Raw genomic sequence first — 27,968 nt, 5'->3', positions numbered from 1 at the left:
AAGTTTCGACCATTCAATTAACCCGGCTAACCTTTCAGATTCGAGTGTATCATGAATTCACGATCACGACGTTCTCTTATCCGTACGACAAATTTGTCTGTTTTTCCCCCAATAATGTTATCTTGGTCAGAGATCTAAAGTCACGGGGTGCTTCTTCTATAAAGAGTAACCTCGCCTCGCCACACACCAGCATTCCAAGTTCAAACCCACGAATTCACACTGCTAAACCACCCAGAAATGCCAACCCCACCTCCATCCACACCCTACCTCTCCCTCCTCTTACTTGTCTTCAGCTCATCTCTCATCCGAGCCTCTCATGGAGGCGGGATCGCCATTTACTGGGGCCAAAACGGCAATGAAGGTACCCTCGCCAGTACATGTGCCACTGGCAGATACGCCTACGTAAATCTTGCATTCCTCTATAAGTTTGGCAGTGGCCAGACACCGCAAATCAACCTCGCAGGCCACTGCGATCCCGCCTCGGGTGGCTGCACTAGCATAAGCAGCGGCATTCGGAGCTGCCAGAACCAGGGCATCAAGGTGATGCTCTCCCTTGGCGGCGGCGTTGGGAGCTACTCGTTGGCATCTCAAGCCGATGCTAGGAACGTAGCAGACTATCTGTGGAACAATTTCTTGGGTGGCACATCAAGTGCTCGTCCTCTAGGAGATGCAGTCTTGGACGGTATCGACTTCGATATCGAACTTGGGTCTACTCAATATTGGGATGATCTTGCCCGTTATTTATCAGACTATAGCAAGCAAGGAAAAAAGGTGTACTTAACGGCAGCTCCTCAGTGCCCTTATCCCGATAGTCATTTGGGGGCTGCGCTTAACACCGGTCTTTTCGACTACGTCTGGGTACAGTTTTACAATAACCCTCCATGTCAATACAGCTCGGGGGATATTAGCAAGCTCACGAGTTCTTGGAGCAAATGGGTTGCTTCCGTAAACGCCGTGAAGATGTTCTTGGGCCTGCCGGCGTCGTCGGAAGCAGCAGGAAGTGGGTATGTTCCGCCGAACGTGTTGACTTCTCAGATACTACCTGTCATAAAGAAGTCAGCAAAATACGGAGGCGTAATGCTGTGGTCAAAGTACTATGATGATAAGAATGGTTACAGTGAGTCAATAAAGAGTAGTGTATGAGCTGGATCTCCACGAATGAGAGGACCCCAGTCTCATCTCTAGAATTAAATAAAGCTGTTGGCAAGCGGTATGTCCCGTACAAAAGGCTGCACTAATATGTAATGTGGGGCCATAAAACTCGAGAAAAGTTTTACTGTTTGTGAACTTTACCTTCCAGAACAGTCTCCATTGAATCACTTATCTCTTCCTCAATTTGTTCGCTGTTTCCTACATATTTGGTTTAAAAGTGGCCTCAACTAGCTCGGTAAAAATCAGTACCTCATTAGCCAGCTTGGGCAATCCTGTAGGCTGATGGAGGCGGCAACCCGCACCCGTCACCAACATTCAACAAAATTTCCCAATAAATCTTTCTCTAAAAGTGGCCGAAATTATCCAAATTCCTTGTCATAACCTCATATTGCCATTGTTGACCAGATCAAGCAACACAGAACAGCTATACTGTAATCTCAATACCAATAACAAAACTACACGCACCACAGATTTACCACCACACTCATAACGAATACCTGAGTCATTGACTATACTTTCCTCCCTTTTACGAACGGAAGTAAGCACTAATCATGTAAGGTCATTTACATGGATTCACAAGATCCCAAAGACGGCTCCGGTCTAATGTTTCCTTTTGTTACTTGCATAAACTGCCATCTTGTCCTCTTTTTCTTCTATGTCTCTCCAACATGCTTACGACCTGTTCTTACCTCCATATTTTTGTCAATTCTGTTACGTACATGCAGTCACAAAAACTTTTTACCCGATCACCGCTAGACAAATGACGTGTTGGATTCAGAATTAAGCTTTTCACACAAGCTGCCCGCCAAATGATGCTTGTGCAAATTCAGTGGAACTTTCACTAGATGAAGGCTGGTTGTGCATGCTTTTTTCTTGTTATGTGAATTATCAGTAACCTGATTTTCAGCAATGTGATAAGCTCCAAAAGTGCCGTCTCTCTCTTTTTCATGACTCACCTACTTTAACCCTCCTTATTCATCTATTTAGGCCTCATCAATTGGGAGGAATCTGCCAACAGTTGCAGAGATCATTCAAGTCCAACATAAAGCACCAGTCTATATATTCAACTGCTGCATTATGCCTTCCTTTCACCAAATTCTCCTTTTGCTAACTTATGAACTCCTCTTTATGTCGACCATTCTTGTGACTTGCATCAATGCCACCAAAAGCATCGGTGCAGGTAGTGTGCCGAAGAGAATAGTAAGGAAATTGATCCATCGTAATTCCGTCAAGTCGCCAATGTATAACTCTGTTCATACCAACTTTGACCGTGCCAAGTTCGCTTTCGAAGATCCCATCTCCCGTGTTGCTGTAATAGAGGAAAAGATGAAGCGCTGCGAGGTGAACGTGTCGTGCTCAGACAACATTCAAGCCAACCTGCATGTGAAAACCTGGGTGGGTGTGTTCTTTGTGGAGTCTTATATTAAAGACATGTCTCACCGGATGGTTACGGTCATGGACACCGGAAGTAACCTTTTGTGGGTTCATTGCATTCCTTGCCCAAATTGTGCTCAAGCCTCCATCCGAATATACAATCTGAGCACATCCTCGACGTACACTAATGTATATTTGGTTTAAAGCAATCTTTAAAATTGATTCCTTTGTTGGCCATGGATTTATTATAAGTTTTGCACTCCATATGAGGATTAGTTTGGGCAGCTTTTCCACCATTTAGTTGTTTTCATTTTCTCTGGAAACTTTGTATAAGTCTATTTGGTTTAAAATGCTTCCATTCTGCTCTTATAATAGCAGACATGGTTCTACACATACTAGATCTCATGGATCCTCTCTCTTGCGAATGATTTTAGTCGTATGTGGGTTAGCAACCTTTGGTGGCTCTAGGATTAAACTCTTAGACAAAAAGGAAAAGGAGGTTATGCAGTACGTTAATTTGACTGCAATTGATGTTGCTATTCCGTGAGTGAACTTTGAGGCTATAGGTGACTTTACTATCCTTTGGATGAAGTGTCACTGGCTTAAATAGAAGATACGAAAGGAATCTTGTTGAGTGCCGAGACATATGAGGTCCTTTGTCTTTGGCATGCTAAAAGTCAGCCATACTCCTTGCTGCCTAATGCAAATGTCCATGTATTTCTCTTAGCAGAACTTAAAGATATGACAAAACCTAAGCTAGTGTATGACAGTGCCTGCATGTTCATCTGGGGATAGCATATCTGTCTTTAGCAGATGAAACATTTTCTTGGAACTTTTCAGAAATCTCTTCCATTTCAGGTTGATGCATTTGCAATGGAGATTGTTTTCTTTATAGATGCACTTGATAATGGGTATCTTTTCCTTTGTAGGCATGTTTCTGGTCATATTGATGACTCGGCTTTTGCTTCACTAACTGTATGGAACATGAAGACATGGAAAGCAATGGTAAGTGTTTTTCTTGTTCCTGGAACAACCTATGATTGAAGTTGCTAATTTATCCATTGTCCCTTTGTGACTGGACAACTGCCTGGTTTTCCTGAAGACAGTCCTTCCTCTTGGTGAAGATCCCCCTGCAATTACTTCTTTGTGCTTTAACCACAACGGGAAGATTCTTGCTGCCTCTGCCACGGATGGAATGATTCACATGTTTGGTATCCTTTTAGTTTCTACAGCAGTGATGACAATGGAATTCGAAGCAAAGACACATTGATTTGTCTTTGCATACCAGACAGCCTCATCTTGCCCTCCCCCTCCCCATATCCAACATCTTCGAGGGGGAGAAAAGGGAAGTTCTGAATTTTCATGAGCTTATGTGGACCTTGCTATGTGTTGTAGCTTGGATACATTGAAGAAGACATATTGCTTTGAAATTACCATGAATTCATTTCTGTTGGTTTTGAAGTATCATCATCTTCTGTTTCTTCAATATGTGGCCTGTAGACTGGTAAATGTTAGAAGGGAATGCCTTAACTAGCCATAGACATGTCTGCCGGTCTACAAATTACTGGGTGGCCTGCACATGATTGTGGTATAAGCTCCATTCTTTTTGGAGCTGATGAGACGAGCATATTTAGTTTGGGTACAGATGGAAAGGCAAGTACATTCTCTAGTTATGATTTGTGGATTCATATCTTGGATGCATTGAACTTGAGTATCCATTAAGTTCATTCCATCCCACATCTATTTATGTTTTTTCATGGTATGAAATATCAAAAAGTTGATGGTCTTGCCATTTTAGGTCCTTGAGTGGAGCTTGCAGAAACAGGGTCATGTTCTGTGGTCAATCAATTCAAAGAGGTATCGGTTGCGGACCACATATTTACCTTAACAACCATAATATACTTTGATATGTGAGATTTCATGGTTCTTGATGTCACTAGGAATGTCAAATTGGTTTCTCAATTCTATTTATGCATTGGGTGGATGGATTCTTGATTCAATTTCCAATAAGAGTGAGGAATTGTCCTCACTGAATGGGACGGTCCTTAACATATGATCATCATGGTAACTCATGCCACGTATAGTTGTTGCATCAATTAATCTTGCATGAGTGTCATTTATAAAATTTCGGTCGTAATTATGTGGATCATGTTATGCTTTCAGCTCCAGTCACTTAAGACATGAAATGGCTCTAGATGCAAATGGAAGGAGATTGTTAGTAAATTCTGGTTCAGTAAGAGCGCCCATATACCAGGTAACCTCTCTCTCTCTCTCTCTCTCTCTCTCTCTCTCTCTCTCTCTCTCTCTCTCTCTCTCTCTCTCTAACACACACAGAGAAACGCTGTAGGAAGCGATGAATAGGGGCTTTTAAGCTGCATATTTTCTTTACTTCTGATTGATAGTGCTCTGATCATTTGTTTCAATGTATATTTCTTAGAAATGATGTGAGCTCATATCTCATTTTTTCTATTTGGTTTAGACACGTAGTCGGGCAAGTGGTTTGAGAACTCTCCCGCACAGTGCTTCTGTGACAACGGTGGATTGGTACCCAACCTTGCCCATTTTCTTGACTGGATCAGCTGATAATTCCGTGCGGGTGACATCCATATTATGAAGGCAGGTGCTTTACTCTTCCATTTTCGAGGCGTTTGTTCTTGTGATTGATTGTATGCTTTTGGTTGGATGGATGATTGTCAGATTAATTTTGCTCCTTGATTGGTTTAGCAATTAGTAGTCCCCAACTCATTCTTGTGACTCAGTTACAGAGGTTATCATAGGCTCATATGTATCATATTGAAATTTATCTTCACACCTGTAATAAGTTTGTAAGATAACCTTTGATATGATAGATTCAGATTGCTATTATGATTGTTGTCTGCATCTATCGTTTCTTTTTTTCTTTTTCCCTCTTCACATCCGTGTACGAAAAATGGAATGGAAATCTGTTCACTCTTTGTTTTGAGTCAATTCATTTCCTTTTTTTATCAAGAAAACTTGGTAATCAGTCAAGTTGTGGCCTGGGGTTTACATCATGGAAATGTTTTGAGCTCTGAGTTTCTCCTCCGAATTTCAGCCACTTCTATTGGAACTGGCCTGGAATAGAACTGGCCTGGGTCGCTTGTTCTATTAATAAATTAATCCCATTCGAGGAACATGATGCCTTTTAGGCTAGTGCACAAAACTGTACCAAGATCACTTCAACTAAGGAAGGAGCTCAGGTGACAAGATTGTGGTCACAAGGATGATTGGCTCAAGTTGCGACAATATCGGGAATGGAGATTCTGTAAGGAAAAAGGAAAATCAGACAAATTAGGGAAGAGTAATGGGTTGAGTCTAAAAATTGCATCAGTGACCTGTAATCTAGCAGTCATCAGCTCACTCTTCATGTACTTTCGGTTCTCGCAGCTTGCTCAGGTTTTTCCGATTTCTGTTGCCGAGTTTTGTTACGATCTAAACTTGCTCACTTAGTTTCACGAAGTTTATTGATCAGGTTAGTATCATGTCACTTGTCTCCCTCGAGATTTTCTCAGGTGGTGGCTACATGCCGTTCATACTAGATGTCTTGTTGGTCTTCATGTGCTGACCATGCCAAGACCGGCGATAGCTGATTCTTGCACCTTTAACAGGTCCTTTTCACTGCATAAGGAAATTTACAAGGAAATTTACGCATAATTTGATAGCCATTATCCAAACTAATCATTACACGTAGAATTCGATAACTAATGATTGATTTGAATGGACGGAAATGTTGCACTGTTGGTGCGCCTAGAATTCTCTCGAGTTACATAACTAATAGTTAAGAAAACATTCTCTTCTTTATGGCATTGTTTAAGATTAACTCCGCCCTTTCATCCTAATAGCATTTTCCGCTCGTGCTTCTGTGCTGTAATCGCGCCTTGGTCATTCCACTTGTGATTTCCCCGTTCCGTTTTATCTTCTCAGAATGGGCAATAGCAAAAGTAGTTAAACAAGGTGAGTGCGCACTAACGTGATGAAAATTTAGTACGATGCTTAAAATGTCATTTTCAATCACATCATCGTGTCTCCAATCCTCTTCGGCTCGGGTTCATTTCAACCTAAACCAACACCATACAATAATGCACAACCTCTTGGGCGGCTCTGAAAGCATGTCACTAAAGTAAAATCCGTAACATTTTTTGGGAGGGAAAATTCCAATTAAGGACCCCAAGTGGGGTCAAATTCTCAAAAAGGGGTCCAAAGTGAACATTGTGTCAAATAAGGGCCTGAAGTGCTCAATCAGTCTCAAATAAGGACCCGAAGTGCCCAAAATGTCTCAAATAAGGACCTGGGTCCCCGGCCGGCGAGAAAGTTACTGGTCACCTTGACCGGAACAGTGAACTTTTAACTTTTTTATTATTTTCTTTCTTTTTTCCTTTTCTGTTTTTGCTCTTTTCCTTTTCCTTTTCCTTTTCCTTTTCCTTTTTTTTTTTTATTTTCTTCCTCCGCCGGCCATAGCCGGGGCCGGCGGAGGTCGCCGGCCTCGGGCGAGGCCGCCCTCGCCGCGTCGGGCGGGGGCCGCCTCGCACGGGGCTGGGCGAGTCGCCCTCGCCCAGGGCCGGGCGAGGCCGCCTCGCCGGCGTCGGGCGAGGCCGGCCTCGTGGCCGGCGCGAGGCTCGACCTCGCCGAGCGTCGGGCGAGGCCGGCCTCGCCCGGTTGCGCGAGGTCGAGCCTCGCCCGGTTGCGAGCGAGGTCGAGCCTCGCCGGTGTCGAGCGAGTCGAGCCTCGCCGGTGTCAGCGAGGCCGGCCTCGCCGGTTGCGAGGCGAGTCGAGCCTCGCCGTTGTCGGGCGAGCCGGCCTCGCCGGCCGCCGGGCGAGGCTCGACCTCGCCGGCCTCGCCCGGGTTGCGAGGCGAGGTCGAGCCTCGCCGGCGTCGGGCGAGGTCGAGCCTCGCCGGATCTGGCGAGGCTCGACCTCGCACCTGCAACCGGCGAGGCCGACCTCGCCCGACAACGGCGAGGCTCGACCTCGCCCAGCATCCCAGCGAGGCCGGCCTCGCCCGGCCAGCCGGCTCGAGCTCGACCTCGCGCAACTGGCCGAGGCCGGCCTCGCCTGAGGCCGGCGAGGTCGAGCCTCGCCCGGCCGCCGCCCTCGCCCAGGCACGGCGAGGTCGAGCCTCGCCCGGCGGCCGGCCTCGCCCGACGCCGGCGAGGGCTGGCCTCGCCCTGAGGCCGGCGACCTCCGCCGGCCCCGGCTTTGGCCGGCGGACGAAGAAAATAAAAAAAAAAGAAAAGGAAAAGGAAAAGAACAAAAACAGAAAGGAAAAAAGAAAGAAAATAATAAAAAATTAAAGTTCTTGTTCCGGTCTTGAACAAGATTTCGCCCGGCCACAGTATTTTGGCCGTAGGGGACCCGGTCCTTATTTGAGACATTTTGGGCACTTGGTCTTTTTGAGCTTCGATCTGCCCTTATTACACAATATTCACTTTGGACCACTTTTTGAGAATTTGACCCCACTTGGGGTCCTTAATTGGAATTTTCCCTTTTTTGGGATGCTGTGATTGATAGCTTTAACTAAAGTAAAATCCGTAAGATTTTTTGGGATGCTGTGATTGATAGCTTTAACTCGGTCTGGTGCGTCAAATCAGACTAGGGGTGTTTGGTTGAGATTTGAGCCTCTAAAGGCCCTTGGAAGAAATATGAGGTTTTTGGTTTAGCTTTTGGGACTCCATTGGACAAATGCTAGCATTTAAAATGCCGAAAGCCCAAAGCTGGTAGGGACCTGCTTTGGGCTTTCGGCACTCTCGAAATGCTACAGAAGCGATTTAATGACTTTTTTCTTCTTTCCAATATTATCCTCACTGATAATTATGTGTTCCACTTTTGCCCTAAAAAATTATCTTCTTCCTGAAGCTGCCTTCGCCGGAGCTGCAATGGGTCGAGCGACCCAGATCTGGCCAACCACGGTCGTGCGACCTCGCATCGCGCATCCTCGACATCGCGCATCCTTGGCTCGCCAAGCGATGGCCGTCCTCGGCGACCCCAGGCGCCGCCGCCTGGAGTCGCGCGACCTCGCCTGGGGTAACCCCAACCTCAGGCGACGGTTACTGGCGCCAGATCTGGCTCGCCGGCGGTCGCCCGACCTCGAGCAATGGCCGCCAGTGCCAGATCTGGCTCACCGGCAGCTGTAGCCCTTCGTCGGCTCCGGCGAAAGGTAGGATAACCTTTTTTTTTAATAAAAAAAGAAAATTTCCAAAGCCATTTGTTAAAAAAAACTTGTTAAACACTATTTGGGCCAAAGTAGCTTCACAAAAGATTTTTTACCAAATGTCATTTGCATTTTCTCAATAAGTTTTAACCTAAAGGTATTTACATTCCCCCGAAACTCATTTGCAAAGTTAAACCAAATGGGCCCTGAATTCTCAGATCCTGTCGTGAGTATGACACGAACGTGATGAGCATTTTATCTTAGAGATATATATGCCGAGCTTTATTCCAATTGGAAATCACATGTGTAAAGTTTGGACCATTCAATTAACCCGGCTAACCTTTCTGATTCGAGTGTATCATGAATTCACGATCATGACGTTCTCGCATCAATACGACAAATTTGTCTGTTTTTCCCCCAATAATTTTATCTTGGTCAGAGAACTAAAGTCACGGGGTGCTTCTTCTATAAGGAGTAACCTCGCCTCGCCACACACCGGCATTCCTAGTTCAAACCCACGAATTCACGCAATTAGTAGTCCCCAACTCATTCTTGTGATTCAGTTACTCATAGGCTCATATGTATCATTGTTGACACACAAAATTACCCCTGGTGGGAGTGGGCCGTTCACAAGTTACAGAAGATGTAAAGTACGGCCCACATGGCGAAAATCTAAAAAAGACCGCAAGTCAGGCCCAGAAACATTGAGAAGACCTAAGGTAATTATCGACAGGACACATCATAGAGGTGTCGACAAGTTTAAAATCACGAGCCTTGCACGTGACATTGATGAGTTCAAGATCACGAGCTTTGCACGTGACGTCGACGAATCCAAGATCACGAGCTTTGCACGTGACGTCGACAAAATTCAAAATCACGAGTTTTGCACGGAATCATATGGTAATACGTGGTGAAAAATTCATTTACACGTGTCAAAAGGTAAAGATATGACCGTGGGCGTGAAGATCAAGGAAGGTAAAGAATAACAAGAAATAAAGAGACACGTGGAAGAAAATTAGCTATTACGTGATGACCAAGGAGCGTAAGCAATGTCGACAAGTTTGGAAACAGTTAAAGCGCGAAACGTACGGAAGTGGAAAACGATTTTAAAGGAGAAGTGTTCGGTCAACAGTTATCAAGCTGCTCTATAAATACTCAAGGATTTCCAACGTAAAAGGGACCCTTTTTCGCAAACAACACAACATATCTTTTATCTAGCTGTACTTTTAGCACATTAGGAGTAGTTTTAGCTGTAATTTTCAGATTCTGCGTCGTAGATTCAATTCCGGCAAGAGTCTTTATCAGGTTCAACATTGTTGATTAAATTCCAATGTTGTGCCATTAGTTCAGCGTCGTCAATTAAATTCCGGAGTTAAGCTTGGAATATAGCTGTTGATTAGATTCCAGTCATATTCTCCCAAATTACGTCATTGATTAGATTATGACGTACCTTGAATGGTAATACCGCATATTAGTTGTGTCGTTGATTAGATTCCGACATAGCTTGGTCTCGGTATTTGCAAGTTGTCATTTCATTGTTAGTATTATCGAGTTTGGCATCATATCGAGTCGGGGTGTAAGATCTAAATTGGGATTAATAAACGCATTTGACATTCTCTGTCCAAGCTTGACTCAAGACCCTAGTCTCCCCTAATAAAACCCGAAATGCAGCGTTCGGTGAAAGATTTTCGACGGAGTAAAAACCGGCGAAACAATCACATTGAAATTTATCTTCAAACCTGTAATAAGTTTGTAAGATAACCTTTGATATGATAGATTCAGATTGCTATTATGATTGTTGTGTGCATCTGTCGTTTCTTTTTTTCTTTTTCCCTCTTCACATCCATGTACGAAAATTGGAATGGAAATTTTTTCACTCTTTGTTTTGAGTCAATTCATTTCCTTTTTTTTATCAAGAAAACTTGGTAATCAGTCAAGTTGTGGCTTGGGGTTTACATCATGGAAATGTTTTGAGCTCTGAGCTTCTCCTCCGAATTGCAGCCAGTTCTATTGAAACTGGCCTGGATCGCTTGTTCTATTAATAAATTTATCCCATTCGAGGCAGATGATGCCTTTTAGGCTAGTGCACAAAACTGTACCAAGATCACTTTAACTCGGAAGGAGCTCGGTGACAAGATTGTGGTCACAAGGATGATTGGCTCAAGTTGCGACAATATCGGGAATGGAGATTCTGTAAGGAAAAAGGAAAATTAGACAAATCAGGGAAGAGTAATGGGTTGAGTCTAAAAATTGCATCAGTGACCTGTAATCTAGCAGTCATCAACTCACTCTTCATGTGCTTTCGGTTCTCGCAGCTTGCTCAGGTTTTTCCGATTTCTATTGTCGAGTTTTGTTACGATCTAAACTTGTTCACTTAGTTTCACGAAGTTTATTGATCAGGTTAGTATCATGTCACTTGTCTCCCTCGAGATTTTCTCAGGTGGTGGCTACATGCCATTCATACTAGATGTCCTATTGGTCTTGATGTGCTGACCATGCCAAGACCGGCGATAGCTGATTCTTGCATCTTTAACAGGTCCTTTTCACTGCATAAGGAAATTTACGCATAATTTGATAGCCATTACCCAAACTAATCATTACACGTAGAATTCGAAAACTAATTATTGATTTGAATGGACGGAAATGTTGTACTCTCGGTGCGCCTAGAATTCTCTCGAGTTACATAACTAATAGTTAAGAAAACATTCTCTTATTTATGGCATTGTTTAAGATTAACTCCGCCCTTTCATCCTAATAGCATTTTCCGCTCGTGCTTATGTGCTGTAATCGCGCCTTGGTCATTCCACTTGTGATTTCCCCGTTCCGTTTTATCTTCTCAGAATGGGCAATAGCAAGAGTAGTTAAACAAGGTGAGTGCGCACTAACGTGATGAAAATTTAGTACGATGCCTAAAACGTCATTTTCAATCACATTATCGTGTCTCCAATCCTCTTCGGCTCGGGTTCAGTTCAACCTAAACCAACACCATACAATAATGCACAATCTCTTGGGCGGCTTTGAAAGCATGTCACCAAAGTAAAATCCGTAACATTTTTTGGGATGCTGTGATTGATAGCTTTAACAAAAGTAAAATCCGTAAGATTTTTTGGGATGCTGTGATTGATAGCTTTAACTCGGTATGGCGCGTCAAATCAGACTGAGGGGGGTGTTTGGTTCAGCTTTGAGCCTCTAAAGCCCCTTGGAAGAAATATGAGGTTTTTGGTTCAGCTTTTGGGACTCCATTGGCCAAATGCTAGCATTTAAAATGCCGAAAGCCCAAAGCTGGTAGGGACCTACTTTGGGCTTTCGGCACTCTCGGAATGCTACAGTAGCGATTTAATGATTTTTTTTCTTCCAATATCGTCCTCACTGATAATTATGTGTTCCACTTTTGCCCTAAAAAAATACTGTTTATCTTCTTCCTTAAGCTGTCTTCGCCGGAGCTGCAGTGGGTCGAGCAACCCAGATCTGACCGACCACGGTCGTGCGACCTCGCGTCGCGCATCCTTGGCTCGCCAAGCGATGGCCGTCCTCGGCGACCCCAGGTGCCGCCACCTATGGTCGCGCGACCTCTCCGAGGGTCGCCCGACCTTAGGCGACGGTCGCTGGCGCCAGATCTAGCTCGCCGGTGATCGCCCGACCTCGGGCAATGGCCGCCAGTGCTAGATTTGGCTCACCGGCGGCTGTAGCCCTTCGCCGGCTCCGGCGAAGGGTAGGATAACCTTTTTTTTAATAAAAAAGAAAAATTCCCGAAGCCTTTTGCAAAAAAAAAACTTGCCAAATACTATTTGGGCCAAAGTAGCTTCACAAAAGATTTTTTACCAAACGTCATTTGCATTTTTTCAATTGACTTTAACCTAAAAGTATTTGCATTCTCTCGAAACTCATTTGCAAAGTTGAACCAAATGGGCCCTGAATTCTCAGATCCTATCATGAGTATGACACGAACGTGATGAGCATTTTATCTGAGAGATATATGCCGAGCATTATTCCAATTGGAAATCACATGTGTAAAGTTTCGACTATTCAATTAACCCGGCTAATCTTTCAGATTCGAGTGTATCATGAATTCACGATCATTACGTTCTCGCATTAGTACGCCAAATTTGTCTGTTTTTCCCCCAATAATGTTATCTTGGTCAGAGATCTAAAGTCACGGGGTGCTTCTTCTATAAAAAGTAACCTCGCCTCGCCACACACCGGCATTCCTAGTTCAAACCCACGAATTCACGCTGATAAACCACCCAGAAATGCCAAGCCCACCTCCATCCACACCCTACCTCTCCTTCCTCTTACTTCTCTTCAGCTCATCTCTCATCCGAGCCTCTCATGGAGGCTTGATTGGCATTTACTGGGGCCGAAACGGCCATGAAGAGAACCTCACCAGTACATGTGCCACTCACAAATTCGCCTACGTAAACCTTGCATTCCTCTATAAGTTTGGCGGTGGCCAGACCCCGCAACTCAACATCGAAGGCCACTGCGACCCCACCTCGCGTCGCTGCACTAGCATAAGCAGCGGCATTCAGAGCTGCCAGGACCAGGGCATCAAGGTGATGCTCTCCATTGGCGGCGACAACAATGGGAACTACTCGTTGGAATCTCAAGCCGATGCTAGGAACGTAGCAGACTATCTGTGGAACAATTTCTTGGGTGGCACATCAAGTGCTCGTCCTCTAGGAGATGCAGTCTTGGACGGTATCGACTTCTATATCCAACTTGGGTCTACTCATTATTATGATGATCTTGCTCGTTATTTATCAGACTATAGCGCGCAAGGAAAAAAAGGTGTACTTGACGGCAGCTCCTCAGTGCCCTTATCCCGATAATCATTTGGAGGCTGCGCTTGACACGGGGCATTTCGACTACGTCTGGGTACGGTTTTACGATAACCCTTCATGTGAATACAGCTCGGGGGATATTAGCAAGCTCACTAGTTCTTGGAGCGAATGGGTTGCTTCCATAAATGCCGAGAAGATGTTCTTGGGCCTGCTGGCGTCGTCGGATGCAGGAAGTGGGTATGTTCCGCCGGACGTGTTGATTTCTCAGATACTACCTGTCATAAATAAGTCAGAAAACTACGGAGGCGTAATGCTGTGGTCAAAGTACTATGATGAACAGAATGACTACAGTGACGCAATTATCTGTTGTGTATGAGCTGGATCTCCACGAAAAAGAGGGCCCCAGTCTCATCTATAGAATTAAATAAAGCTGTTGGCAAGCGGTATGTCCAACACAAAAAGGCTTGGGCCAATATGTAATGTGGGACCATAAAACTCTGAGAAAAGTTTAGTGTTTATGAACTTTATCTTCCAGGACAATCTCTATTGAACCACTTATCTCTTCCTCAATTTGTTCTCTCTTTCCTGCATATTAGGTTTAAAAGCGGCCTCAACTAGCTCGGTAAAACCCAGCACCTCATTAGCCAGCTTGGGCAATCCTGGAGGCTGATGGAGGCAGCAACCCGCTCCCATTGCCAATGTTTGACAAAATTTCCCAATAAATCTATCTCTAAGTGGCCGAAATTATCCAAATTCCTTGTCATAACCTCATATTTTCCATTGTTAACCAGATCAAGCAACACAGAACAGCTATACTGTAATCTCAATACCAATAACAAAACTACTCACACCACAGATTTACCACCACCATCGTAACAAATACCTGAGTCATTGACAATACTTCCCTCCCTTTTACGAACGGAAGTAAGCACTAATCATGTGAGAGGTTTTTTACATGAATTCACAAGATCCCAAAGACGGGCTCCAATCTAATGTTTCCTTTTGTTACTTGCAAAAACTGTCATCCTGTCCTCTTTTTCTCCTATATCTCTCCAACATGCTTACGACCTGTTCTCTACCTCCATATTTTTATCAAAAAGGCAAGAAGAACTAAACACAGGCATAGTTTGCCTCCTTTCTTTGACCTCTAGTGTCCACCGTTTGCCTATTTTTCTTTGCTTCTCGCTTGTTTTCCACCACTGTGAGGTATGTACGTGGATAAATTTCACTGTCATGTTTTGAGACTCTTCAGAGAGTCCAGTGTACGGAGGAAAGCGTGTTTTCATAGACCAGCAAAAGTGAAACTTTTGTTACCCAACTAACTCATTTGTATAGCACTACCAATGGTAATCGAGGATTATTTTCATTTCCCCCGAAAGTTTCAGGTATTAAATTAGCATATAATATATTGCACTGCAAAGTACAAACAGCAGTTGGGTCCATGTGAGTTTAAGCAGAAAATGACAAAATTAGATTGGACCACAACACTGACTAAACAAAAACAACCATTACAATAGAACTAAACGTTAGTTAATTACCAGAATTAAGAAATACATTTCCTATCCTTCTACAGCTTTATTCACTTCCAGCAATCTCTTTCTTCAACGCTTCAACATCACTGGCCAATTCCTTTCTGCTTGACTGCAAACAAGTAGCAGAAATTGGCATCATGTGGCTCACTTTAGAGGGAATGTCAAGACAGATGATGCAACGCACAGTGCACTCACATGCACTCGTCCCGGATCTCTCTACCACAGACAAGGTAGAGAATAAACCATCAGACTTCAAAAGAACCTAACGATGCTTTCATCCAGGTCTGATTTTAAACGAGTCATTCTCAGAGCATTTCCATTTCTAGCAATACATACTATACCAGATACTTATGCTATGAGTTGGAGCCTGAATATCCTAGTAAATATTGCCTTAACATGTAAAACGAGTTCACTTTCATGCACCAGCAGCTCTAGAGAACCTCCATTATATGTACTTTATCTGCGCTCCACCAACAAGAAAATGTTTTTACATAAACTATATTATCAAGAACACTCTGGATCCTCCGCAAAATCGAGTCTTTTGCCAATACTATCTAGCCAGGAGTAAGTGAAAATGCTCCCAGCAAAGAAATAGAGCATAAATAGCCAACTTTACCTTCAAGAGCAAATATCTGTGGACTGACCATCCTGTGTATCCAAGACCTACCAACTCCATGACCTTTGGCAGCTGTAAGCAAACAATGTCAGAAGAGGTTTCACCACTAGGAGACAATCAAATTTATGGCAATTCCTACAGGCAACTTAAGCTAAAGGATCATCCCAAAATTTCACTACTTAAGGACCTTTTCTTTTGCTCGGGATGCTGCATAGACACCTTAAATAAGTTTTCAATTGCAAGCACAGAAGAAAACCAAACCTGCCAAAGCGACCGAGTTGATAGCCTCAACTACGATGGATGAAAGCCAAACAGCAACTATTGCTCCACCACCATAAAGGAAGACTCTGGATTTGTCTTCAATAGCATCCCACTGTCAAGTTATCATCTAATGTCAACAATTTTTATCAAACAGGGGAAAGTGTCTGGACAACAGGTGCAATATTTTAAGGCCCAAAAAACACCATTTTAATTGAAAATATGTCGATGTTGTCATTTGCTCAATGTTAAAGAATCGACTAGGTCAACTTAACCCAACTTAACTCCAATCACCAGACATCATGATCATGGAGTGCTGTAGCGAGCTTACCTCATAAAACGTTAGCAAGAAATAATGCTTATCCCTTTAGATGTATTACAAGCCATTTTTTCCCTTTGTCAGGAACCATCAATATATACCATTTAGATGATATCAGACAACAAAATAACCTCAATGAGCTAAAATCAGAGGAAGAAAATAAATTCACTTGAGAAAACTTTTTAATGTTTCTATTGTGCTGGGTGTGTGAGTTTTCATAATCCAACACTGCAGAGTAATAGCACCCTAACCTTCTGCTTCAAGTCAGAAAACATCTCTCCAACTTCAACAGGACTAGATGGCTCTTCAGAAGAAGCTCTGATCTGGATAGACTTGAATCTGTTGGAATTTTCAATGATAGAGAGACCGTTAATTCAATGTGCCCGAAAAGTAAAACTTTCAGAACTTTGATAAACTCACCATCATGCGAAAAACACAAGTATATGAACAATTTGGAAGAAAAAAAAATTGTGATTACATAAGGTCATCTATGATTTTTCCAATTCAACCAGGTTAACATATGTAGTTCTTCATATTTTTTCTGCTTAAAATAATGCCTAATGGCGCAGGATGGTCAAGGCTGCGAAAACTACTTATCAGTCAATGAAATTCCGAAACACCGAAGACGCCACAGTAGCAGAGGAAGAGCAAGTACTTTGTCTTCAGCAATCAAGGGCTCTCCTTTCACCTTTGATGCAGTCGCTGCATATCTAATTGAGTGCACTGACGGACTGAAGACAGTGATTTTTGCTAGTTACATGGACATGGAAGTCTGCTGATGTAAGGATTAACGAATTTTGCTCAGGTCCCCTCAACATTGTTAATGTCACAAGCAATAACTCCATTCACAAAGCCGCAGCTAGTGCTTCTCTGTCCCTATATGTGAATTAAAACCGAACCGTGGAACCCATATAGCAGAGCATCCCCAGGCAAAAACACTAAGAAGGCAAAATGACATTATTCAACTGGTATTTCCATAGATTCAACTTAAGCATCTGGTCACTCCAAATGTAAATAATCAGGTGTACTCAAAGCGAAAAGAATGTCTTAAACCCGAACTCAAAAGGGACAAAATTAAGTAGCGAGATAACTGCCCCAGCTAGTAATAAATCCAGCTAAATTTCGTCTTTCCATTCCAAAATAAACTAACCAAGATTCGCTTTCCCGGTATCGTTTAATTTGTCTTTTTCTACAAGTCAATATGAACCAAACTTAGTCAAACAGAGCTGATTAATACCGAAATTCTGTCGCCTACTACAACACTTGGCTTCAAAACTGACGAAAACTCAACACAATCCAAACCAAACTCGAACAAGAAACTAAAATGAACAGTAAAAAATGGTACGAGGAACTCTGATGGAGACAAATGGGTTCTTCAGATTCTACGCTTTCTCAGCAACCACAGAGAGCATTACAGGGAACCTTCGAGAACGAGCTCGCCACCGACGTCGGCAGGGGGTTCCAGGTCGACAAGCTGCTCGACTTGATCTTCGCCGCCTACGTCCCCAAGTTCCAGGCGGAGAAGCTGGTCGGCCTCTTCGGCTTCTTCAGGCAGTGCCTGTCGTCGTCCTCGGCGGAGGCGGTGCTCCTGGCTTCCCTGTCTAAGCTGGAGGTCTCCGTCATGCGGTATTACATCGTTCACGCCGTGCCGTGCGGGAGGAGGGACAAGGTTTTGGAGTTCTTCGGGACTAGCGGGAATGATCTGATGCGCAGGGACCAGGATTGGACTCCGTGGTTCGGTAGGTCAAACAATTAATTTTTATTTTTTTGGTAAGAATTTCGTTCGTTGCTGTCGTGAATTTTGCATTTTTCGAGCTTGCTTTTCAGCTATACCGTACGTGAAGAATCCGAGCTTGGATCCGCAGTTTCGGCTCTACTTTTCAAAGGAGTGGTACGAGGCATTGCGTGTTGCAGTGAGGAATTTCTTTGATGAGATCTTCAATGGCACTCATATCCTTGGAATCGCGTGTATATGCATATCGCTGTTTCTTATTTTCAATAGTGCCTCTTGGGCTTTAGCTTTTAGTTCCATCTGCTGTCATTACACGTGAATGTGATGACTTATGTGGGAGCAACTTTTGAAGTATAGATAGATGGTTGGTCCTGATGATTAAGTAGAAGTTATGGAGCTTTCTCTTGCTGCAATTCAGACAGCTGGGGCTTTCGCCAGCCGCATTGCAGCCATCCTCTTGATGTCCTGCCATACTGACTTTTCTCTGTACTAAACCAATCGTTTTCAATTCGAGTGTCGCCATTATTATTGTCGAATAGATGGTTGGCCTGTTGGTAGACGGCGACTGTCTTTTTCATTTTTCTGATTCCCATCTTGCGAATGGAAAATGCATGAGTACTTACTGTGAGTTTAGCAAGATTTTTCCTTAACTAGACCACGCATTCCGGCTTTATTGACCATCAGTTTGAAGAAGAATACCATCAGCCGTCTCAAAAAAGAAATTAAGCAGCTAAACAGTAAGTTAGCACAACTTCAAGCTCTATTGGAGGAAAAAGAAGCGCAATTATGCCGATCAAGGAGGTAAGTCTCTGTCTGTCTTTTTGTGGTAAACTCTGTCTCTTTTTTTCACCTCAAAAGTTATGGGTCTATTGCCTGCACCATTTTCTGATAATATTTTTATCGCTGTGATTGTGCTTGCAAACAGTCATGCTGCATCAGCAATGGATGCTAGCATAGCTCGTAGTAGTTCTTCAACTCTGCCAAGTGGTGTGCTTGATGAAAATATCGTATCATCACGAGATAATCAAGACACCTATAATCATGCTACTCCCAATCCGGGTAATAGAGTGCTGTCCCAGGACTCGGTTGGTGCTGCAAAAGCCAAAGTCGACTTAGAATCTCTAGCAGCACCATCTGGTCATGTTACAACCTCTCTAAGTTTATGTAGTGATAATGGAGCTGGTGGTTCCAGTCTAATGGTCCAAGATGGTACCATTGGTAAATTTCTATTCTGTATATTTTCTCTGTTTGTCTAAGTGCAGATTAGTGGTGTTGGACAAGTTTGCACAAGTGCACAATCCTGTGAGGTGAAACAAAGATATCGGGACAATATATGGCTGGAAGATGTTCTGGCCTATTAGGATGTGTTGCATTTCGTGCATAGATGACCCCTAAAGTCACGAAAATATCTTCATTCCATTTATCACCACACTATCTGCAATGATTGGAATAGTTGCATTACAAAGTTATACATGGTAAGTAGTTGCTTAATGCATTGATCAGAAACTGGAAGAGAAGCAGAGGGAGAAGAAGAATTCGCTGAGGTGAAAGTAGACTTTCAGGTAATTCTGTCAAGCTGATTGAATGGCATCTTTTGGACTAACACATTACACCTTTCATTGGTTAAAGTGTTCTTTGGTAGTGGCTCTCACTCTGCAACTCCATGAACTATAGGAAACATTTTTGGGCCATACAAGTCCAATCACTCGATGCCGCTTTTCTGCCTCTGGGAACAATATTGCCAGTGCATCCATGGATGGCACAGTCAGGTTCAAAATGTCATTTTGGCTTATATAAGCTTTTCTATTTGGGCCATTGCCAGTTTCAAACTTATTTTCTAGTTTGGATTGATCTTCTTTGTTCAAATGAATGAGCTTTTCTCTTGGGGCATCTATGCCTGGATAGAATAGGTACTGCAAAAAATGGTTTATTGGCATACGTCCTAGTAGCAAGCTTCTTGTTCAAGACTATCTTCTATTTCTTCAACTATTTGGTCGTATCTGATGTTCTTCTTTTACCTCTTTCATGCATTTCTATTCAGAATATGGACCTATGACTCATCAACTTCAGCATCAAGAAATGCAACTATTTACTGTGGGGCAGAGATAATGTCGCTTGACTGGGAGTGTAAATCTGATCGCTTGGTATGATATGCATCTTAGTCCAATAGCTTGGCTCACCAACAAATGTTTCTTTAAGAGATACCTTTCATTAAGACCTTATTTCTTTTTTACTAAAGCTTCTCATAGGAACTGCTGATGGAGGAATTAAGGCATGGAATGTTGACGCAAAAAGAGTTGTCTGTGATCTCAATACCGCAGAGGCTTTTCCAAGGTTTTAAAACATGATTTGTGATTTTGTACTTCTTCCATTCTTGCTTCTTGACATTTTTGTTGTTCTGCAGTGTCTTGGATTTGAAATGTAGCCCGGTAGAAACAATTTTTGTTTCTGCTGCGGCATCCAGGTATTAATTTTTCCCTTCTGGTACTTGGGGAGTGTCTTTTTGTTGCGTCTTTAAAATTGATTCCTTCGTTGGCCATGGATTTAATATAAGTTTTGCACTCCATATGAGGATTAGTTTGTGCAGTTTTTCCACCACTTAGTTTTTTTCATTTTCTCTGGAAACTTTTTTTAAGTCTATTTGGTTTAAAATGCTTCCATTCTCATGGATCCGCTCTGTTGCGAATGATTTTAGTTGTATGTAGGTTAGCAACCCTTGTTGGCTCTAGGATAAAACTCTTCAACAAAAGGGAAAATGAGGTTATGCAGTACGTTAATTTGACTACAATTGATGTTGCTATTCTGTGAGTGAACTTTGAGGCTATAGGTGACTTTACTATCCTTTGGATGAAGTGTCACTGGTTTAAATGGAAGATACGAAAGTAATCTTGTTGAGTGCCGAGACATATGAGGTCCTTTATCTTTGGCATGCTAAAAGTCAGCCATCCTCCTTGCGGCCTAATGCAAATGTCCATGTATTTCTCTTAGCAGAACTTAAAGATATGACAAAACCTAAGCTAGTGTATGACAGTGCCTGCTTGTTCATCTGGGGATAGCATATCTGTCTTTAGCATATGAAACTTTTTCTTAGAACTTTTCAGAAATCTATTCCATTTCAGGTTGATGCATTTGCAATGGAGATTATTTTCTTTATAGATGCACTTGATAATGGGTATCTTTTCCTTTGTAGGCATGTTTCTGGTCATATTGATGACTCTGCTTTTGCTTCACTAACCGTATGGAACATGAAGACATGGAAAGCAATGGTATGTGTTTTTCTTGTTCCTGGAACAACCTATGATTGAAGTTGCTAATTTATCCATTGTCCTTTGTGACTGGACAACTGCCTGGTTTTCCTGAAGACAGTCCTTCCTCTTGGTGAAGATCCCCCTGCAATTACTTCTTTGTGCTTTAACCACAATGGGAAGATTCTTGCTGCCTCTGCCACGGATGGAATGATTCACATGTTTGGTATCCTTTTAGTTTCTACAGCAGTGATGACAATGGAATTCGACGCAAGGACACAATGATTTGTCTTTGCATACCAGACAGCCTCATCTTCCCCTCCCCCTCCCCCTCCCCATATCCATCATCTTCGAGGGGGAGAAAAGGGAAGTTCTGAATTTTCATGAGCTTATGTGGACCTTGTTATGTGTTGTAGCTTGGATACATTGAAGAAGACATATTGCTTTGAAATTACCATGAATTCATTTCTGTTGGTTTTGAAGTATCATCATCTTCTGTTTCTCCAATATGTGGCCCGTAGACTAGTAAATGTTAGAAGGGAATGCCTTAACTAGCCATAGACCTGTCTGCCGGTCTACAAATTACTGGGTGGCCTGCACATGATAGTGGTATAAGCTCCATTCTTTTTGGAGCTGATGAGACCAGCATATTTAGTTTGGGTACAGATGGAAAGGCAAGTACATTCTCTAGTTATGATTTGTGGATTCATATCTTGGATGCATTGAACTTGAGTATCCATTAAGTTCATTCCATCCCACATCTATTTATGTTTATTCATGGTATGAAATATCAAATAGTTGATGTTCTTCCCATTTTAGGTCCTTGAGTGGAGCTTGCAGAAACAGGGTCATGTTCTGCGGTAAATCAATTCAAAGACGTACCGGTTGCGGACCACATATTTACCTTAGCAACCATAATATACTTTGATATGTGAGATTTCATGGTTCTTGATGTCACTTGGAATGTCAAATTGGTTTCTCAATTTTATTTATGCATTGGGTGGATGGATTCTTGAATCAATTTCCAATAAGAGTGAGGAATTGTCCTCACTGAATGGGACGATCCTTCAGATATGATCATCATGGTAACTCATGCCATGTATAGTTGTTGCATCCATTAATCTTGCATGAGTGTCATTTATAAAATTTCGGTCGTAATTATGTAGATCATGTTATGCTTGCAGCTCCAGTCACTTAAGACATGAAATGGCTCTAGATGCAAATGGAAGGAGATTGTTAGTAACTTCTGGTTCAGTAAGAGCACCCATATACCAGGTAACCTCTCTCTCTCTCTCTCTCTCTCTCTCTCTCTCTCTCTCTCTCTCTCTCTCTCTCTCTCTCTAACACACACAGAGAAATGCTGTAGGAAGGCAATGAATAAGGGCTTTTAAGCTGCGTATTTTCTATACTTCTCATTAATAGTGCTCTGATCATTTGTTTCAATGTATATTTCTTAGAAATGATGTTAGGTCATATCTCATTTTTTTTATTTGGTTTAGACACGTAGTCGGGCAAGTGGTTTGAGAACTCTCCCGCACAGTGCTTCTGTGACAACGGTGGATTGGCTCCCAACCTTACCCATTTTCTTGACTGGATCAGCTGATAATTCCGTGCGGGTGACATCCATATTATGAAGGCAGGTGCTTTACTCTTCCATTTTCGAGGCGTTTGTTCTTGTGATTGATTGTATGCTTTTGGTTGGATGGATGATAGTCAGATTAATTTTGCTCCTTGATTGGTTTAGCAATTAGTAGTCCCCAACTCATTCTTGTGATTCAGTTACAGAGGTTGTCATAGGCTCATATGTATCATATTGAAATTTATCTTCAGACCTGTAATAAGATTGTAAGATAACCCTTGATATGATAGATTCAGATTGCTATTATGATTGTTGTCTGCATCTATCGTTTCTTTTTATCTTTTTCCCTCTTCACACCCGTGTACGAAAATTGGAATGGAAATTTGTTCACTCTTTGTTTTGAGTCAATTCATTTCCTTTTTTTATCAAGTAAACTTGGTAATCAGTCAAGTTGTGGCTTGGGGTTTACATCATGGAAATGTTTTGAGCCCCAAGTTTGTCCTCCGAATTGCAGCCAGTTCTATTGGAACTGGCCTGGATCTCTTGTTCTATTAATAAATTAATCCCATTCGAGGCAGATGATGCCTTTATGGCTAGTGCACAAAACTGTACCAAGATCACTTCAACTTGGAAGGAGCTCAAGTGACAAGATTATGGTCACAAGGATGATTGGCTCATGTTGCAACAATATCGGGAATGAAGATTCTGTAAGGAAAAAGGAAAATCAGACAAATCAGGGAAGAGTAATGGGTTGAGTCTAAAAATTGCTTCAGTGACTCGTAATCTAGCAGTCATCAGCTTACTCTTCACGTGCTTTCGGTTCTTGCAGCTTGCTCAGGTTTTTCCGATTTCTGTTGCCGAGTTTTGTTAAAATCTTAACTTGCTCACTTAGTTTCACGAAGTTTATTGATCAGGTTAGTATCATGTCACTTGTCTCCCTTAAGATTTTCTCAGGTGGTGGCTACATGCCGTTCACACTAGATGTCCTGTTGGTCTTTTGATGGGCTGACCATGCCAAGACCGGCGATAACTGATTCTTGCACCTTTAAAGGTCCTTTTCACTGCATAAAAAAATTTATGCATAATTTGATAGGATTTTACCTACTCCCACATTATGACAACCGTTTTCCAAACTAATCATTACACGTAGAATTCGATAATCAATGAATGATTTGAATGGACGGGAATGTTTTACTCTCGGCGCGCCTAGAATTCCCTCAAGTTATATAACTAATAGTTAAGTAAACATTCACTTATTTATGGCATTGTTTAAGATTAACTCCGCCCTTTCATCCTATAGCGTTTTCCACTCGTGCTTCTGCGTTGTAATCGTGCCTTGGTCATTCCATTTGTGATTTCCCCTTTCCATTTTATCTTCTCAGAACAGGCAATAGCAAAAGTAGTTAAACAAGGTGAGTGTGCATTAACGTGATGAAAATTTGGCACAATGCCTAAAACGTCATTTTCAATCACATCATTGTGTCTCCAATCCTCCTTGGCTCGGGTTCATTTCAACCTAAACCAACACCATACAACAATGCACAAGCTCCTGAGCGGCTCTGATAGCATGTCACCAAAGCAAAATCCGTAACATTTTTTGGCATGCTGTGATTGATAGCTTGAACTCGGTCTGACGCGTCAATTAGACTGAGGGGGTGTTTGGTTCAACTTTGAGAAGGGGCTTTGAGTCTCTAAAGTGCCTTGGGGAAAATATGAGGTATTTGGTTCAGCTTTTAAGACTTCATTGATGAAATGCTAGCATTTGGAATGCTGAAAGCCCAAAGCTGATAGGGACCTATTTTGAGCTTTCGTCATTCTCGGAATGCAACGGTAGCGATTTAATGACTTTTTTTTCTTTCCAATGTTGTCCTCACTAATAATTATGTGTTCCACTTTTGCCCTCAAAAAACATTGTTCATCTTCTTCCTCAAGCTGTCTTCGCCGGAGCTGCTGTGGGTCGAGCGACCCAGATTTGGTCGACCACGGTTGTGCGACCTCGCGTTGAGCATCCTTGGCATCGCGCATCCTTGGCTCGCCCAAGCGATAGCCATCCTTGGCGACCCCAGGCGGCGGCCACTTGAGGTTGCGCAACCGCTCAGGCACCATCGCTTGGGGTGGCGTGACCCAGGCGGCCGTCGCCTAAGTCGCTTGGGGTCACGTGACCCAGGCCGTCGTCGCCTGGGTCGCGTGACCCAAGCGACGGCGGCTTGGGTCACGCAACCCTCGCCGGTGGTCGCTTGACCTTAGGCGACGATTGCCGGTGCCAAATCTAGCTCGTCAGCGGTCGCCCGATCTCGGGCAATGACCACCGGTGTCAGATCTGACTCGTCAGCAGCTGTGGCCCTTCACTGGCTTTGGCAAAGGGTAGGGTAACCTTTTTTTTTAAAATAAAAAAAATTCTCAAAGCCCTTTGCAAAAAAATTTGCCAAACATTACTCGGGCGCTTCACGAAGGAATTTTTACCAAACGCCATTTGCATTTCCCTAAAGAGCTTTAACCTAAAGGTATTTGCATTCCCCCGAGACTCATTTGCAAAGTTGAACCAAACGGCCCTAAATTCTCGGATCCAATAATGAGTATGATAGGAAGGTGATGAGCATTTAATCCGTGAGGTATATGCCGAGCATTATTCTAGGTGGAAATCACATGCGTAAAGTTTCGACCATTCAATTAACCCGGCTAACCTTTCAGGATGCGTTTGGTCGACCGGATAAAAGCCAGGATAGGATATGTTTTATCATATACTGTGTTTGGTGGTAGTCTAGGATAGGATAAGGTCGGATATAGACCGGATATAGCCCGGATAAAAAAATCTGGGAGCGTAGGGGTGGGATAGATCCGGATAAGATTTCTAATGCCTATTTTTCCAGAAACCCTACGCTCTACTCACCGTCATCTTCATCTCCACACCTTGTGCGCTTTCACCAAAAAAATTTCTCGGCTTTTTTTCCTTCACAGACTCCTCCGGATCCGTGAATAGCCAAAAAAAAAAAATTATCTTATCCGACTTTAAATCCGTAGTCCACCAAACAGTGGACAGGATATGAAGAAATCCCAGGATTCCTTATCCTATCCTATCCTATCCTATTTAGAAATCCGAACGACGAAACGCAACCTCATATTCGAGTGTATCATGAATTCACGATCATGACGTTCTCTTATCCGTACGACAAATTTATCTGTTTTTCCCCCAATAATGTTATCTTGGTCAGAGATCTAAAGTCACGGGGTGCTTCTTCTATAAAGAATAGCCGTACGACAAATTTGTCTGTTTTTCCCCCAATAATGTTATCTTGGTCCGAGATCTAAAGTCACGGGGTGCTTCTTCTATAGAGAATAGCCGTACGACAAATTTGTCTGTTTTTCCCCTAATAATGTTATCTTGGTCGGAGATCTAAAGTCACGGGGTGCTTCTTCTATAAAGAATAACCTCGCCTCGCCGGCCACCAGCATTCCAAGTTCAAACCCACGAATTCACACTGCTAAACCACCCAGAAATGCCAAGCCCACCTCCATCCACACCCTACCTCTCCTTCCTCTTACTTCTCTTCAGCTCATCTCTCATCCGAGCCTCTCATGGAGGCGGGATCGCCATTTACTGGGGCCAAAACGGCTATGAAGATACCCTCGCCACTACATGTGCCACTGGCAGATTCGCCTACGTAAACCTTGCATTCCTCTATAAGTTTGGCGGTGGCCAGACCCCGCAAATCAACCTCGCAGGCCACTGCGACCCCACCTCGGGTGGCTGAACTAGCATAAGCAGCGGCATTCGGAGCTGCCAGAACCAGGGCATCAAGGTGATGCTCTCCCTTGGCGGCGGCGTTGGGAACTACTCGTTGGCATCTCAAGCCGATGCTAGGAACGTAGCAGACTATCTGTGGAACAATTTCTTGGATGGCACATCAAGTGCTCGTCCTCTAGGAGATGCAGTCTTGGACGGTATCGACTTCGATACCGAACTTGGGTCTACTCTATATTATGATGATCTTGCCCGTTATTTATCAGACTATAGCAATCAAGGAAAAAAGGTGTACTTAACGGCAGCTCCTCAGTGCCCTTATCCCGATAGTCATTTGGGGGCTGCGCTTGACACGGGTCTTTTCGACTACGTCTGGGTACAGTTTTACAATAACCCTCCATGTCAATACAGCTCGGGGGATATTACAAAGCTCACTAGTTCTTGGAGCAAATGGGTTGCTTCCGTAAACGCCGAGAAGATGTTCTTGGGCCTGCCGGCGTCGTTGGAAGCAGCAGGGAGTGGGTATGTTCCGCCGGACGTGTTGATTTCTCAGATACTACCCGTCATAAAGAAGTCAGAAAACTACGGAGGCGTAATGCTGTGGTCAAAGTACTATGATTAATAGAATGGTTACAGTGAGGCAATTATCTGTTGTGTATGAGCTGGATCTCCACGAATAAGAGGGCCCCAGTCTCATCTATAGAATTAAATAAAGCTGTTGGCAAGCGGTATGTCCAACACAAAAAGGCTTGGGCCAATATGTAATGTGGGACCATAAAACTCTGAGAAAAGTTTAGTGTTTATGAACTTTATCTTCCAGGACAATCTCTATTGAACCACTTATCTCTTCCTCAATTTGTTCTCTCTTTCCTGCATATTAGGTTTAAAAGCGGCCTCAACTAGCTCGGTAAAACCCAGCACCTCATTAGCCAGCTTGGGCAATCCTGGAGGTTGATGGAGGCAGCAACCCGCTCCCATTGCCAATGTTTGACAAAATTTCCCAATAAATCTATCTCTAAGTGGCCGAAATTATCCAAATTCCTTGTCACAACCTCATATTTTCCATTGTTAACCAGATCAAGCAACACAGAACAGCTATACTGTAATCTCAATACCAATAACAAAACTACTCATACCACAGATTTACCACCACCCTCCTAATAAATACCTGAGTCATTGGCAATGTTTCCCTCCCTTTTACGAACGGAAGTAAGCACTAATCATGTGAGAGGTCATTTACATGAATTCACAAGATCCCAAAGACGGGCTCCGGCCTAATGTTTCCTTTTGTTACTTGCAAAAACTGTCATCCTGTCCTCTTTTTCTCCTATATATCTCCAACATGCTTACGACCTGTTCTCTACCTCCATGTTTTTATCAAAAAGGCAAGAAGAACTAAACACAGGAATAGTTTGCCTCCTTTCTTTGACCTCTACTGCCCACCGTCTGCCTATTTTCCTTTGCTTCTCGCT

The 27,968-nt window shown here is 43.1% G+C and overlaps 2 protein-coding genes and 3 pseudogenes across 5 annotated transcripts; all 5 read left to right on the top strand.

Moving 5' to 3' along the window:
• Positions 1-161: 161 nt before the first annotated feature.
• On the top strand, positions 162-1,239 carry LOC115669159 (hevamine-A-like). Of its 2 annotated transcripts, XM_056304124.1 has the most exons (2): positions 162-771; positions 865-1,239. In XM_056304124.1, exons 1-2 carry the CDS (start codon positions 238-240, stop codon positions 1,141-1,143), a joined length of 813 nt encoding a protein of 270 aa, XP_056160099.1. In that variant the 5' UTR covers positions 162-237; the 3' UTR covers positions 1,144-1,239. The 2 variants fall into 2 exon arrangements, with proteins under 2 accessions (XP_056160099.1, XP_030446309.2); XM_030590449.2 differs by having other exon boundaries at positions 166-1,238.
• Positions 1,240-2,143: 904 nt separating this feature from the next.
• LOC130135331 (uncharacterized) lies at positions 2,144-5,391 on the top strand. 3 transcript variants are annotated; one of them, XM_056304168.1, is made up of 8 exons: positions 2,144-2,352; positions 2,444-2,705; positions 3,456-3,531; positions 3,629-3,737; positions 4,067-4,179; positions 4,325-4,383; positions 4,690-4,780; positions 5,006-5,391. In XM_056304168.1, exons 2-8 carry the CDS (start codon positions 2,479-2,481, stop codon positions 5,138-5,140), a joined length of 810 nt encoding a protein of 269 aa, XP_056160143.1. In that variant the 5' UTR covers positions 2,144-2,352; positions 2,444-2,478; the 3' UTR covers positions 5,141-5,391. The 3 variants fall into 3 exon arrangements, with proteins under 3 accessions (XP_056160143.1, XP_056160142.1, XP_056160141.1); XM_056304167.1 differs by having other exon boundaries at positions 2,144-2,630; XM_056304166.1 differs by having other exon boundaries at positions 2,144-2,705.
• A 7,460-nt stretch (positions 5,392-12,851) lies between these two features.
• LOC115669004 (hevamine-A-like) lies at positions 12,852-14,844 on the top strand (annotated as a pseudogene).
• A 2,479-nt stretch (positions 14,845-17,323) lies between these two features.
• On the top strand, positions 17,324-23,060 carry LOC130135364 (uncharacterized; annotated as a pseudogene).
• A 3,152-nt stretch (positions 23,061-26,212) lies between these two features.
• On the top strand, positions 26,213-27,303 carry LOC115668461 (hevamine-A-like; annotated as a pseudogene).
• The last annotated feature ends 665 nt before the right edge of the window (positions 27,304-27,968 follow it).

Source organism: Syzygium oleosum, unplaced genomic scaffold (assembly GCF_021117445.2).
Source record: "Syzygium oleosum isolate NSW1041296 unplaced genomic scaffold, Sole_v2.1 Sole_v2.31, whole genome shotgun sequence".
NCBI classification, from domain to species: domain Eukaryota; kingdom Viridiplantae; phylum Streptophyta; class Magnoliopsida; order Myrtales; family Myrtaceae; genus Syzygium; species Syzygium oleosum.
This window is presented reverse-complemented; position numbering and strand designations above follow the sequence as displayed.

Bases quoted from the DNA above. Each gene is read 5' to 3' on its own strand.
- LOC115669159 (XM_030590449.2), top strand. From the start codon at position 238: ATGCCAACCCCACCTCCATCCACACCCTACCTCTCCCTCCTCTTACTT.
- LOC130135331 (XM_056304166.1), top strand. From the start codon at position 2,230: ATGCCTTCCTTTCACCAAATTCTCCTTTTGCTAACTTATGAACTCCTC. The intron at 2,706-3,455 runs GTACACTAATGT...TTTCCTTTGTAG, and splicing joins AATCTGAGCACATCCTCGAC to GCATGTTTCTGGTCATATTG. The intron at 3,532-3,628 runs GTAAGTGTTTTT...GTTTTCCTGAAG, and splicing joins TGAAGACATGGAAAGCAATG to ACAGTCCTTCCTCTTGGTGA.